Below are 15,503 nucleotides of genomic sequence, written 5' to 3'. Positions count from 1 at the left end.
AAAAAAAAAAGAAAAAAGTTTGTGTGCCCACAAATATTGTGCCAACTCGGAGTAAGTGGAAGGGTTTCATCCCCTGGATTGGCACCAATCGCAACAAAATGTCACTCTTCTCCCTTTTCTGAGCTCTCAACAAGACTAAAGGTAAATATCCATAATCCAGTTATTAGTGTTATTAATGCTTGTCCTAACAACCGTAGAATAATTCATTGCTATAAGAATTGTTTACTTTTATACCTATTAGTTATACAATCAATGATTTGCTGTCAACCTTGCTGAATTGTTTGTTTGTTTGTTTGTTTGTTTGTTTGTTGAGTAGGATTGTGTATTGGTCCAGCTCTCCATAGTGAACTGGACGATGGCAGGCCCTCCCTCTCAGCGCCTGTTGCCCCCTTCTGGACCCAAAACACACTTCAGGAGCATAGACCATGCAGGAGGGGACTCGTTGGACACTGGGCCGGTCAACACCGGCCCTGAGCTCAAGTCGCCACCACAAACCCCGCTTAAAGGTGATCAGAGCTTTAAAGACTGCTGTGAAATCAAGGGTACGTCCACCAGGTGTGGCTGCGGTCTCTACAGTTTGACCCTGATTCACACTGCCATTATTTGGATCCTTTTTAGTTTGCAGACACTTTGTGCTCTATTGTCAGTTGGCCTTGAGTTTCGCCAGGTTTAACTGGTTGCACATAGTTGGTGTGATACAACTCTAAACGCCTACATAGCAATTTTCAGTGGAAATACTCAAAGCTCTGTGTTTATTATCGAACCAAATCATGTTCACTTAAAATGTGTGATGTTCCAGGAACATAAGATTTCATGCATTCAAAGGTTTATGAAGCAATTAACATGGCTGAACTGCAACGCCCTTTTTACCATGCTATACGCATATTTACTTTTGATTCACTGTTTTGAATTCGAAGTTTTGTACGAACAGGCCATGTACTCACGCCCCACATATTATAACCAGAGAGGGTCAGACTTTGGAAGTCTGTTACAATTCTACTTTCTTGCTAGCAGCAGCTTTTAATAATGCACATACACGAGCAGGATTGTTCGCAAGAGACGATCCGCTACACAAGCTACTCCGGTTCGTGTTTAGAAAAGTGCAGTTTAATTCTCATTTGCATAAAGCTGAACTCTGCCCACTCCTTTTTGCCATGTGTTGCTCCACCTATTGTCAACTAACCAGGCAGTTACCATAAAGAAACCCAAAAATATCTTTGTTGGTGTGTGTGCAGTATTTGTAATGCTGCACTAATAATAATAATAATAATAATAATAATAATAATAATAATAATTTATTACACCTTATATATATATATATATATACATACAGTATGTATATATACTGTATATACATACACAATATGCTACATATTATTATGTATGCCTAGTTGATATTTATGTAGATTTTGCAAATCCTAACTGTAAACAATGGAACAGTACGATTACAGTATATGATGTTGAGTGCAAAAGTAATAATGTAAATATTGCCTTGGTGCAGTTGTAGAGTCTGAGCAGTCCTCTAAAGGCATACTACAGTACATGGTGTACATGCTGCATAATGTATATACAGTACAATGTGGTGTATGGTGTTTAAAATGGTGTTTTAAGAGTTAATCTAAGCAAAGGGGCTGTGCTTGTGTCTATAACTGTGTAATACAGTAGTTGAATTCTGCTTTAAAATACACACCAGTATAGACAGTAGCAAATAGTTTAACCAGAGGCAGAATCAGTGAGGATCTTTTCAGCTTTGGTGCACTCAGTTAAAAAGTGCCCCACATTCAAATGTCCTTGCAGGAGGAGATGTTGACAGCTGTTGGCCACAAGATCGGCTTCACGAGAAGAGATCCTATGCATTGCTCTAATGTAAAAACCGAGGGATGTATATAGTTTTTTTTGTTCATACGGTGACTATGTAAAAGTGGTGTATGATTAACCTGGTCAAGGATCAGGCATTTTGATGTTAGACTGATTATAAACTGAGTAAAAAGCCACCTGTTCCATTAATTCCAAAGGTTTATTTGCAGCTCAAGTGCCAGCCCACAAAGCGTTTAGCTACACTCGGTCAAACACATGGGATTTATTGCTGTTCAGATATAAAAAGGATGGTGCACTGATGTATCTTTCCTTTGTGCTTCATGAAATATTTAAAATAGCTGGAAGGCAGCAAGTATTTAAATACAGGATCTCTAGGACAGTTCAGAACGTCGTCGGTTAGCTCCCAAGGTTTTAGAAGTAAAAGAGAAGTTGATTGTCTTGTGTTATATGTGTTACCATAAACACATAATAATACATAATGAAGACGAGCTCTGCTTTTTATAGATAGGAGGCTGCAAGTTCATTTATTATTTTTTTTTTAACAGTGACAGCTACCAGCGCCGCAGGATGTAAAGCCCGATGTTACTAAAAACACCGGGATTTTTCCACAGCGGTGAACCAATGAAATGAATGCTAATTCAGATATCATCTCACGTTATAAACACCGTGTGCCGTATCTCATTTCTGACAAATAAGCAATAATCGACCATTTTCTTCTTTTGTAGAAAAAGCAGTGGGCGGTGGCTTACGCTATCATGGTTTTATTTCACTTTCATGCAACATTTTGGAGGTTGCTAATGGCATAAGATATTGAATTGGCGTTTTAGTTGTCAAATGGGATGTCATTACTTTTGAGCATTGGTGGTGGAGTGAGTCTCCTAATTACAATTCAAATATGAGTGTGAGATAATAGTATCATAATCAGATGGGAGAAGTGAGGCAGATTTACAGTTATCATAGAGAATGAGACTAATGTGGTTTGATTGTGTGTGTGTGTGTGTGTGTGTGTGTGTGTGTGTGTGTGTGTGTGTGTGTGTGGAGGGGGGTCTGCAGCTGTGGCCAGTTCATCTGATTCAAGGTTATCCTCCAGCTTTTCCATTTATTTATTTATTTAGAGATCTTTTACAGAGTGTACTGTTGGTTGGTTGAACAAAACGATAGTTACAATGTGCAGATGATCAGAAGCGTGTGCAGAAGAGTGAACTACGGATTGGGTGTAACGTATATAAGTATGGTATATTGTAGTAGCTCAAGCCCTTGCAAACAAGAGATAAGCTACCGAGACAAATTTACGTATGCCAAGAACTCGGGGTTGACTTCTGTTACAGGAAAATCGCGGTCACGTGACAGCGCTAGTAATTCCACACGATAAGTAAACGTGCTCTGACTAATTCTCTCACCCTATGCATATATTTCCATCGATTTTTCTTTTAAACTCCATAATCAACCTATTATGTACATTACCTTATCAGCATTCATGGATGAGTTCTGTAGGAGAGGAATTCTGAGATTGTAGCTCAGAAATTAAGCATTGAGAATATTAGAATTGCTTTGATGGAAACTGTTATGTGAACCACAGCAATGAAAATGGGTTTATGTCCAAACCTCACAGCTGTTTCAGTGATCAATCTCACCTGGATACTGTCAACATCCTGTAGCTGTACCTGACACTCTACAACTGGCTTAATCATCAGGGTTCTTATTAGAAATGTGGATCAATGTTGAGTTGACGGCTAAATCGCTTAATTGAATATGGCTAGCTGAACTGCTAATATTTATCTTTATGTAAAGCATTATTCACACCGTTCAGATTTTTTCCCACACCAGTATTCATATTGTAATTCAATGCATTTCCTTTCTCTCTCTTTCTGCATCTCAGATAAGGACATGGATGAGGACTCTTTGGGACGTTGCTCTCTCCGTGACAGAAACAGCAATGGACAAGTTGCAGATGGCAGCGGTTTAGGGACAGGGCCAGGCACCTTTCAGAGCCTGTGGGAGCGGACAGTGGCGTCTGATCCTGGTTTGTTCCAGCTGCACTACATGGACTTGGGGGAGTTCCTGACCGAGAATGGCATGGCAATGCACGGGGCTCAGATCCCTTCCCAGAGCTCACAGTGCCCTTCTACATCACCATCTCCCTGCTCCTCCTCTTCCTCATCTTCAGTTTCTGCTGCCTCACCACCTACGCTGCTCGGCTTGGACATGCAGGTGCAGCAGAGCATGCTGGGAGCTTCCGGCTGTTTGCACAGTAAGTTCGATTGGTGGGCACAGTTTTTTTCTGGTGCAAGTTGGGAGATTTTAACCTTTTACTTGAGGCAAAAAAAACAAAAGCTCAGTTGTTTTGACATCATTTGAGTAAAAAATTAGTAATTATAAGACTATAAGAGCAAAATTATCAATGCAGCAGAAACCACAGTATATGGCATTATTGTGAGAAGTTTTTTTATATTGAGGATTTTTCATTTAAAAATATTGCCTCGAGCGATTTCATCGTTTAGAATTATCAGCCTTAAAAAATGCACATCGCATGATTTCAAGTTTAAGAAGAGTAGTGGAGAGCTTAACACTGTGCAGTTGGGAACTGTGGCAATTAGGAAAACACAGCTGGATGTTTTAAAGCAATTCTGCAGTGCATAAATAGCAGTATAATTAAAAGCATGTTATAAGCTTGTTATATGTATAAGCGATGTATATCTATCTATCTATCTATCTATCTATCTATCTATCTATCTATCTATCTATCTATCTATCTATCTATCTATCTATCTATCTATCTATCTATCTATCTATCTATTATATATAGTGTATATATGTATGTGCTACATAGACAAAAGTATTGAGACACAAGCAATATGTGGCTCTTCCTCAAACTGTTACCATAAATTTGGAGAACCCAAAGCGAACTCCATGAAAAGATGGTTTGCTTGGGTTGAAGTGAAAGATCTCGAGTGTCCTGCTATACAGCTCTGACCTCAACCCTTTTCAACATTTCTGGATTGAATCGGAATGCGCACTGCCCCCCAGCCCTACTCACCCTACATCAGTACTTGACTTTGCAAAATGCAAACTCAAAACGAATAACAGTCGTCAGGTTTGGTAGAGTAACTAAGGTAAATGTAAGTACGATAATATTATTATTTCTCACGAGCCTATAATTCAATTAGTAATTATTCTAGACTGATTGTGTGTATATCGATTCCAGCCTATAAGTATATATATTGGAAATCTAGTGGATTATATGCTAAATCCAAGATGAGTGAGTATGCTGAGACAGAAAGTCTTACTCATTACATATAGCATATACTTGCTTTTCAAGAGACGTTTGACAGTCACAAATTGACGATCACAGGATAAAACCAAGATCTTTTCACTAATCAGGAGTCATATGGCACCTTTATGCTGCCTGATCTCTTTTTAAAGGAAAATGCACCATTGAACTGGAATTAGGAAGTTTGACTAGAAAATGTCCTTGACGAGTAGCTGAATGAACTGAAGTCTTCTCCTTGATCTATGTCTCAAACCTGTATTGCGTTTCTCTTTGGGTCTTTCAGTGTAGAAACTCCTGAGTTGTTTTTTTGTTATTTGCAGCTTGGCAGAAAATAGGGGGGCGAAATCTAGTTGCAGAATTTGAAATGTTCATTAAAAGGTCTCAGGGGTTGGTAGAATTTACATAGATAATCATGCAAATATATTACTGCAGTTATAATGCAGTGTTTAAAAATATCAGTTATAAGTGTGTGTGTGTGTGTGTGTGTGTGTGTGTGTGTGTGTGTGTGTGTGTGTGTGTGTGTGTGTGTGTGTGTGTGTGGCTGTTGTTTATCCTGCGTTATAAAGCAGTTAAGATTGGGTTGGGTTTGGAATGTACTGTAAGTAAACTGCTATCAGTCCTCACATGCTGACAGAGGAACTATACACAAGATAAAAGAGTGCAAAAGAAAGGGTGGGATTGTGAGGGGTTAAAAGAAAAGAGGTCGAGAACATTAGTGAATTGGAAATGGTATTAGAAGAGAACGAAAAGGACAAGACGGAACAAAATCATACATAAAGAATGACAGGATGTGTGTGCGCGCATGAGCGTGTGTGTGTGTGCGTGTGTGTGTGTGTGCGTGGGTGCGTGTGTGTTAACTCTCTTAGTCCATGTGCACATGCTTTATCACGTGCCAGGACAAAGTGTGGAGCAGAGTGAGGGAAAGGAGAGAAGATAGAGAGGGTGGAGGAGGAGTGGGAGGGTTTAGCTTTGTGTGTGTGTGTGTGTGTGTGTGTGTGTGTGTGTGTGTGGGTGTGTGTGTGTGTGTGCATGTGACAGTTCAAGAGAACAACTGTACTTCAGGGTAAATGTTTACTCTGTGCAGAGAGAGAGAGAGAGAGAGATTACAGATGTTCTGTAGAAAGATTGTGGCTTCTTTTTTGAATATATTCTATTGTTTTATTCGGCTGCTGTTTGCTGCGATGGTGTTTAATGAGTTTCAGGAAAATATTGAGAAGTTTAGTAAAAATGACAAGAGGTCAAATGATCACACACTTTGAAATTGGCATGTTTGGGAACTATTAAATTATGAATTTCCAAAGGCTTAGGTGATGTTGGTCTCGTGTGTGTGTGTGTGTGTGTGTGTGTGTGTGTGTGTGAGAGCAGCATAAAATACAGACATGTTGTTCAGTGGTGAATTGTTTGCTGTATTTATTTGCTGCCATCTGGTGGAAATGTAAAGAGAAAGCGTAGCAACTTAAAAAAACAAATTATAAAAAAAAATATATATATATATGTATGTATGTATGTATGTATGTATGTATGTGTGTATATATATATATATATATATATATATATATATATATATATATATATATATATATATATATACTGTATAAAAGAAGCCTTTTTGTGGTCGTCTTTTAAACGCCTGCCTGCCTGTGAGCATTCCACGGCGCTTAAGTTTTCACCCTCCAGCCTCATAGTGTGGAACCATACCGCAGATTTTTTTAATTATGAAGAAATGTTCATGAATGTACTCATTTCCGGAGACATAATTTGGGCAAAAAGTTTTTTTTTTTTTTATATGATAACAGGAATTTTATGACTGCCTTCAGATACTGTATATATATATATATATATATATATATATATATATATATATATATATATATATATATATATAATTTCATTCTCTAATTATCGCTCCAACAGTGGTCTCTTTCTCACCATGCTTCTTGCTGATGGTCCTGTAGCCCATTCCAGCCTGGTGCAGGTCTACAATCTTGTCCCTGACGTCCTTTGACAGCTCTTTGGTCTTTCCCATGGTGGTGAAGAGGTTTGGATGGAAGAGGTTGATTCTGTGACTGGTGTCTTTTATACATATAATGAGTTGATATTAGGAGTTCTTTCTTAAAGGTACAGGAATAATCTGAGTGTGTGGGAGTCAGAATTCTTGCTGGTTTGGTACGAAATCAAATATATATTTTACTCAACCAAATACAAATACATTTATAACCTTTTTAATGGCTTTTTTTTTTTTATTTTGTCTCTCTCTGTTAAAATAAACCCACCATACAAATTCTAGACTGTTAATTTTTTTGTAAGGGGGTAAATCTATCTATCTATCTATCTATCTATCTATCTATCTATCTATCTATCTATCTATCTATCTATCTATCTATCTATCTATACATACACACATACACATATACATACATACATACAAACATACATACATACATATAAAAAAAACATCCAATTCTTTCCAAAGGTGTTCAGTAGGGTTGAGGTCAGAGCTCAGTAGCAGACCACTCAAGATCTTCCACTCCAAGGCAGGGACCAGGCTTTGTGCTCAGGGGCGCATTTAATGTCAGGAAACCTTACAATGTGCCTGTGATGTGTCATTTCAGTGCAAACGTTTATGAGTCAGGTGAGTGTCTCCGTACACAGTTGATTGACACCCAGGTGTAGTTCCTTATTCAGAAGTCACTGTGATTCTTTTTTCATTCAGGAAGGAGTGTAAATCTGTTCTGAAAAAGCAGGCTGAATGAGAAAGAGTGCTTTAAAGTGCTGTGAGAAATGTTTTTTTTTTTTGTTTTGTTTTTTGCTGTTTTTGAATTTTGAAGTCATTTCTGAGAAAACACAATTCCTGTTACAGATGCTGACACCTTTTATGGTATTTGGCACAGGTACTTACCAGCAGACCGCTCTCTCATCTCTTTGTCCTCAGTCCCATCATATCTGCAAAGAGAAATAATCAGGATGCCTGTATTTGGTAATCATATTATGTAGGATGGAAGTTCAATTCAATTTAGTTTTATTTGTAAAGCACTTTTAACAATCGACATTATCCCAAAGCAGCTTTATAGAATTAAATCGTGAGTGAGACAATAGTGAGTACACCCTAAGTGATAACAGCTGCACTTGTGTAACCATGTAAAGACACATGTCCTGTTCATCATGTTCATGTTTTTGTCTGCTTGACAAAACCATTCAAATTTGTGTATCTTGTATTAGAGCAGTTAAAATTCGGTGCTTGGAGTACAATTCTCTCATACTGACCACTGGATGTTCAACATGGAACCTCATGGCAAAAACTCTCTAAAGATTTGACAATTATTAGATGCTTAGGCTATAAGAAGATCAGTAACACCCTGAACACTGAGTTACAGTACATTGGCCAGGGTCATACAGAGGTTTTCCAAGACGGGCTCCACTCAAAACAGACCTCGCATGGGTCCATCAAAGAAGTCCTCGTGCTGTGGGTCAGGTGCAGAAGCTGTTTCAAAACACAGATGCATGAGTGCTGCAGCAGTGCTTTAGCGCTTGCAGAAGCAGAAGGTCCTATCGTCAGTGCTCAGACCATACAGCGCACACTGCAACAAGTCTGTTTGCATAGACGTGGTCCCAGAAGGAAGCTTTTTCTGAAGCTGTCTCACAAGAAAGCATGCAAACAGTGTGCTGAAGACGTCCAAGGGCATGAACTACTGGAACCATGTCCTGTGGTCTGATGAGACTATGATTAACTTGTTTAAATTAGATGATGTCCAGCATGTGTGGTGATGCCCTGGTGAGGAGTACCAAGAAAATTGTGTCTTGCTTACAGTCAATCATGGTGGTGGTAGCATCATGGTCTGGGGCTGCATGGGTGCTGCTGGTACTGGGGAGCTGCGTTTCATTGAGGGAAACATCGATTCCAACATGTACTGCGACATTCTGGAGCAGAACATGATGCCCTCCCTTCAGAATCTGGGCCAAACATGACAACTGCCTTTCTGAGGAAGGTGAAGGTGTTGAAGTGGCGAAGTATAACTCCACACCTGGATCCAATTGAGCACCGGTTGGGCATCCTCAAGCGAAAGGTGGAGAAGCACCATGTGTATAACATCCAGCAGCTCTGTAATGTCATTATGGAGAAGTGGAAGAGGATCCCAGCATTACCCTGTGCAGTTCTGGTGAATTCTATGCCCAGGAGGATTAAGGCAGTGGTGGATAACAATGATACTCACAACAAAAAAAAATTACACTTTTGACACAGTTTTGACATTTGCATTTACGGTGTACTCACTTTTGTTGCCAGTTATTTTGACAATAAGGGCCGTATAGCGAGTTATATTTTTAAAGGACAGTAAATCTGTACTGCTATACAAGCTGGACATATAGTATTGTCCCTTGAGAAGATATACAAAAATGATTGTGTACTCACTTTTGTGAGATACTGTATGTCCCTATACTTTTCTCCATATGGTGTATGGCATATCATCAACCTTTAAAAACTGTGTTCTCGGTCAAAAAGCTTTAAAATAAAAAATGAAGCTTTATTGATAGTCTGAGTTCTGTTCTTATAATAACATGGCCATTGGTGTATCTGTCACTGTGTATTATAAAGACGTGATGAGGGGAGGCATGGAATAGTCCAGTCGTGTCCACTTCTCTCATTTCAGCCTCTGGGTGAAAAAGATCCAGCAAGAGAATGTGAGAATTGTGTTTTAAATGCAACATCCATAAAATGATATAAAAAAAAACATTAAGCCCATAATTCAGAGTTAGAGTCAGCTGTATTCTTCAGCCATATGAGAAGGTTTTCAATAATCGATTTACTGAATAATTTATAATCAAATGATCCGCTGTTTGAAGAAATTAAGTTTGAAAAGGATAGAGAAATGAGGATCCATCTCATGTGTGCTGTTTCAGTCCGATGTTTTCTTTCCATAACTCATTAGTGCTGCGTTTGAAGAACACGTGATCCCTCTAATGTTCTGTTTTTTCTGTACAGCCATTATTTCTATGTAATCTATAGTATTGCCTGTTGAATTAAAAACAGGTTAATACTGTTGACGTATGAGATTTTACTCATATGGTCACATGGGTCTCAGACATTTTGTGATTTACACTTACATTAAAAGGAACAACACATTTTTATCAATTTGTTTATGCCTCCTATTGTTTTTTTGGATGCTTTTATAGAATATAGGCTGATTTTAAAGTTCAGGGTATGGTATTCTTAATTCAATGTTTTCAACAGGGTATAAATTAGTGTACAGCAGTTGTCTTAACATGTCCCTCACCTACTCACACTTTCCTTTTAAGATCTGTGTACATTCAGAATGAAAAAAGGGCTCAAAAAATCACTCTGGATTGCTTATATTAAAGCCAAATGCTTTTTGAACTTTTGCTCTCTGGCTGGCGCTAGAGAGCACCGAGCACCAGGACAGCCAGGCACATGAAAAGATTCTTCCCCCCAGCCAATCTACCTCATGAACACCTAAACGCTCTCCACATTGTGCATTCAAATGAAAAATATGTGCACTCTTCACTCATATCACTTTTTACTTATTTACTTCTGCACTTTCTTACTATTTTTTTTTTCTTATAAAAATGTGCAACACCTTTTTATTCTTTCTTATTATAATTTCCTTATCTTTTTTTTTTTTATGTGCAACTGGAACTTTCTGTCACCAAAACAAATTCCTTGTAAGTGAAAACTTGACAATGAAGCTCATTCTGATTCTGGTTCTGATTCTTTGTCCTCAGGTCCTCCTCAGGGAAGCCTTGAGCCTACCCCTTCACCCTCCTGCCCACCTCTCACTGCGCCACCCATGACCAACGCCAACGACATGCTGACAACCTTCGACCCCGACCCCGACCCGGCCGATGTGGCTCTGTCCAGCGTCCCAGGGCAGGAGGCATTTGACCCATGCACACATTGCTTTAGTGAAGACGATCTCAAGCCACAACCTGTGATCAAAAAGGCCCGTAAGATGCTCGTCCCTGACAGCTTAAAGGTAAACACACTCAGCATGTTGCATATATTGGCCTCACAAAGATGGAATGGGTTAAAGTGCATAACCTATTTAAATTCTTTGTCCCCCCTGTTGAAGGCTTTGTTTTATCCTAAGCAGATGAATTGATTGACAGCGATTCACATTGATTTGATGAATCTTACATCATTGTCCTGGAGCGAATGATGACACATGATTAGTGTAGTGATTAGGATTAATTCACTGCTCTGTTGTATTATGGTGTTGTTGTATGAGCCGTTGTTCAGGCCCAAACCCACAGCAGATCTCCTCACAACTCTGAGGGTTAATTACTGTAATATGACACACCTCTGCAGAATAGACCATCACTCCACACATACATAGTTCTGTCTGTCTTTCTCTCTACAGCTGTCTATTTTTGTCCACCTCTGCTTTATATTACGTGAAAGATACATGGATAGATAGATAGAAAGAGACAGACAGACAGACAAATAACATGGTTTCAGCCTTCTAAAAAAAATAAAAAAGAAAGGACCTCTATTCCCTCTTCTCAGCCATTAAAAAAAATTTATCTCCATGTGCACAGGATGACAAATATTGGAGTCGACGCTTGAAGAACAACGAGGCAGCTAAGCGCTCGCGGGACGCGCGACGAGTCAAAGAGAACCAGATCTCGGTGCGCGCCGCCTTTCTGGAACGGGAGAACGCGGCGCTCCGACAGGAAGTGGCCAACATGCGCAAGGAGCTCGGCCGCTGCCGCAACATCCTCAACAAGTACGAGAACCGCTACGTCGAGCAGTTATGAAGAGAGAAGGAGAGAAAGACGTACTCGGATCACCGAACGTGTGGAGCGAGAAAAATGGACACGAGCTGAAAGTCACACAAAGAAAAAAAAACGGAGAAACGCGTGGACTGAAAGAGCGATGCAGGGAAATGGACAAAACAAGCCTGTTTATACTTTCAAGATACAAAGTTAACATAGGATTAAATGTTTTTCCCTATAGAGAGAAATGTATATTTTTATAAATATAGAGGCATTCGATATTGGGAAGAAGAGTTTTTTGGAGAATATTCGATATATGGAAGATGTTCCGGAGAGTGTGAGATGGAGAGAGAATGTAGAAATATATTGCTAAAGCATTTTTATCTGGTATTTTAAAAAGCACTTACAGGGGGCTGGACAGATGGGAATATATGAGAGATGAGAGGAAGAAAAGTAATATTGTAAAAGTAATATAATATTTCATCAAATTGGTGGAATAATGATTTCAAACTGTGAACGCTAATTACATTTGATAAAAAAATATATATTTGGGTTTTTCAAGCACTTAATTAGCACAGTTAGTCGTGTACTTTTTATGCATTTGCGATAAAAACAGCGTTTTTTTTTTTTTTGGATGACGTGACCAGCGTTTTGGCATTATTATTATTATTATTAGTATTATTAGTATTGATTAGCAGTTCTAACAGGGAAGGGCAACCGTTGGTGTTTTTTGGGACAGTGGTTTATTAAAGAAGAAGACAGAAAGAAAGAGAGAGCATGGGGTGCATTGTGATGGATTGTGATATTAATTCTTCCTTTTCTTCTCTCTTCGCTGTTTGTCCATTGATTTAAATTCTAAATTGTATTGTATTGTGAAACTAATCTTCACACACGTACTTAGTTTCCCTTTTTTTTTTTTTTTTTTTTAATTCTATTCCTGAAATAGACGTCCTGTATCCTTCCTCCCACACAGATTAACACTACAACGTCTGTGATCACCAGCACTGTTGGTGCCACAGTGTTTTAATTCCCTTGCATACTTGAACCCTCTATAGAAATTATCCTTGCTGTGCAAAGCATACACCTGTATAATACTAAAACAAATGACAAGAATTATCCTTACCAGATTGTGTAGTACATACCGTCTGTATTGTATACAGATATTTACTATATTTTCCAAACAAATTTGCAATTTCTGGACTTTTTTTTTTTTTTTTTTGGTAGGTTGCTTGCATATTTAGCGTGCAGAGCTTTCCCAGGAGTCGTTAGTGTTACCATCTCCCATTATTACTGGAATTTTGGATTTTTTTCAGTGACTGACCGGGATCATGCTGTTGAGTTTTGCCAAACTTCACGAGTTCCAGTTTTGAGAATCTCTACACAATTGCATCGACATCATGACGTGACACTTAACACGTTACAGCACTTTGAATATTTACTTCTCCTTTCAGTCCCTTTCTTTAATTAGATCACTTTGACTTTTTATTGTACTAAATATTGCATTAACTTGTGCAACGATGAACTTTCGCTTTACGTTAAGCTTTGCTCTGTATTTCTGTTCTTGTAAAAGCACAACTCTTTTCTTAATTGTGCATGTTTTAAGCCACTTCCTGTTTCTAAGCTTTCATAGGTGGTGCCAGGTGGATTTGTTAAGTAAAAGAGTGCATTATTATTATTATGATTATTATTATGATTATTATTATTACTATTATACAACCTCTGAGACACTCATGTAGCGGCTGGTGTTTGCTACAATCTCGAGGAACTGAACGGCACTTTTATTTTCTGTTTAGACATTCCACTTTTTCAGTGATGTAGGTGTTACGCAGTGCAGAATATTCTTTTTGGTTTTTTTTGTTTTTTTGCTCACCTCTATCTTTCGGGTCGGGAGTGACAACATGATTTCCCTGCAACGTTCCACCTTGTTTAATAGATGAATGAATACATGATGATCATCCTCATCATCCTTGAGTTATGCATCCCAGTGACCACTTTGATCTTAGCCAAAGTATTTCAAAGAAATTTTAATGGAGTACACGAATAAATAATTCTTATTCACAAAGCTTTTTTATTTTCTGCATCTTTTTGGTCTTTTACTTTTCCAGGCATTGCTTTATTTTTACTTCAAGCAATTGAATGCAACAAAAATCACGCCATATAAAGGGAAACATGTGCAGGGAACATTCACTTGTTCCTGTTTGATGGCAGTAATACCTTTTAAACCTTAACCGAGCAAAATCATGCTTTTCCACATTATTTAACTATCACCTTTGCTAAGGTTCGATTGAAAGAACAGCTATTTGTCATTAAGGTATTTGTAAACCTTTCAGAAACTTTCCTGGCAGGTTTTGGTGATTGCTTGGTGACCTTATGATGCAACTCACTTCTGTACTGTTCCAACTGTGACACTCTGACAAATGTTTTGCTGAATGATTATCGTGCATGTCAGGACAATAATGTCTTTAGGTCAACAAATCTCTTTTTTTCTTTTCTTTTTTTTTTTTTACTGGGTAGGGCCTCCCTTTGCTCTCAAAATCATTTGATCGTTGAAACATTCCTATGAGATTCTGGCCTATGTCAACATGATCCCATCACACAATTCCTGCAAATCTTTCAGGGGCAGTTTCATGCTATGTATCTCCCATTCTATCACGTCCCAAAGGTGTTCTACTGGATTCGCAGACTGGAAAGGCCACCGAAGAACTCGTTGTCATGCTCATTAACCCAGTTTGGGATGACTTTTTATTTGTAAAAAAGAGTGCATTATCATTCTGGGTGGTAAGTTGTGGTTATAAAGGGGTGCACATGAGTGGTTTTCGAATGATTGATTGGTGATAACGACACATTTTGTGCCAATAAAAAAATTCCCTACACCATTACATGGTTTTCGAGCAGAAATAAAGAAATCCAGATTCATCAGACCAGGCTAAAATTTCCAGTATTCAACTATACAGTATTGGTCAAAGTTGAAGATACTGAGATTTTCATTAGGATTGACAAGGATGGAAATGTAGGACGTTTTGAAGACAAGGTGAGGGAGGCGAGATTGAGAAGGTTTGGACATGTGCAGAGGAGGAACATGGGGTATATCGGTAGGAGAATGCTGAGGATGGAGCCACCAGGAAGGAGGAAAAGAGAAAGACCAAGGAGGAGGTGAATGGAGGTGGTGAAGGACGACATGCAGGTAGTTGGGTTGAAAGAAGCGGATGTAGAGGACAGAGGGGTATGGAGACGGATGATCCGCTGTGGCGACCCCTAATGGGAGAAGCCAAAAGGAGAAGAACTATATAGAGTTTGTGAGACTGTGTCTACTGTAGCCATGTTTCTGTTCATGACTGACAGATGAATAACGCATCTTATGCTGTTGTAGCCCATCGCCTCAAGGTTCAAACATTTTGAGATGCTTTTCTGCTCACCACAAATGTACAGAATAGTTATCTGCAGTAGTGGATGGTAACAAAGTGAATGTAATCTGTTACTGTACTTATGTAGCTTTTTTAAGTATCTGTACTTTACTAAAGTATTTCTATTTGGTGAGTCTTACTTTAACTTCACTACATTTCAAAGGCAAATGTTTTACTTTAACTTTGCGAAATCAATTCCTTTTTATTTATGAGTCGATAAAAACAGGTCATGCACACAGTAAACTACCAGTCGGGGTAGAGCACGCACTGTTTTGAACTTGTTT

The 15,503-nt window shown here is 38.6% G+C and overlaps 1 protein-coding gene across 2 annotated transcripts; it reads left to right on the top strand.

Moving 5' to 3' along the window:
• The first annotated feature begins 5 nt into the window (after window positions 1-5).
• dbpb (D site albumin promoter binding protein b) lies at window positions 6-13,877 on the top strand. Of its 2 annotated transcripts, none has more exons than XM_046848532.1 (5): window positions 6-141; window positions 317-506; window positions 3,698-4,069; window positions 10,826-11,076; window positions 11,639-13,877. In XM_046848532.1, the coding sequence occupies exons 2-5, from the start codon at window positions 356-358 to the stop codon at window positions 11,855-11,857; spliced, it is 993 nt and encodes a 330-aa protein (XP_046704488.1). In that variant the 5' UTR covers window positions 6-141; window positions 317-355; the 3' UTR covers window positions 11,858-13,877. The 2 variants fall into 2 exon arrangements, with proteins under 2 accessions (XP_046704488.1, XP_046704487.1); XM_046848531.1 differs by having other exon boundaries at window positions 317-542.
• The last annotated feature ends 1,626 nt before the right edge of the window (window positions 13,878-15,503 follow it).

Source organism: Silurus meridionalis, chromosome 4 (genome assembly GCF_014805685.1).
Source record: "Silurus meridionalis isolate SWU-2019-XX chromosome 4, ASM1480568v1, whole genome shotgun sequence".
Taxonomy (NCBI): Eukaryota; Metazoa; Chordata; class Actinopteri; order Siluriformes; family Siluridae; genus Silurus; species Silurus meridionalis.
Note: the sequence above shows the minus strand (reverse complement) of the source record. Positions and strands in the feature narration are given on the sequence as shown.

Bases quoted from the DNA above. Each gene is read 5' to 3' on its own strand.
- dbpb (XM_046848531.1), top strand. From the start codon at position 356: ATGGCAGGCCCTCCCTCTCAGCGCCTGTTGCCCCCTTCTGGACCCAAA. The intron at 543-3,697 runs GTACGTCCACCA...TCTGCATCTCAG, and splicing joins AGACTGCTGTGAAATCAAGG to ATAAGGACATGGATGAGGAC. The intron at 11,077-11,638 runs GTAAACACACTC...CCATGTGCACAG, and splicing joins TCGTCCCTGACAGCTTAAAG to GATGACAAATATTGGAGTCG.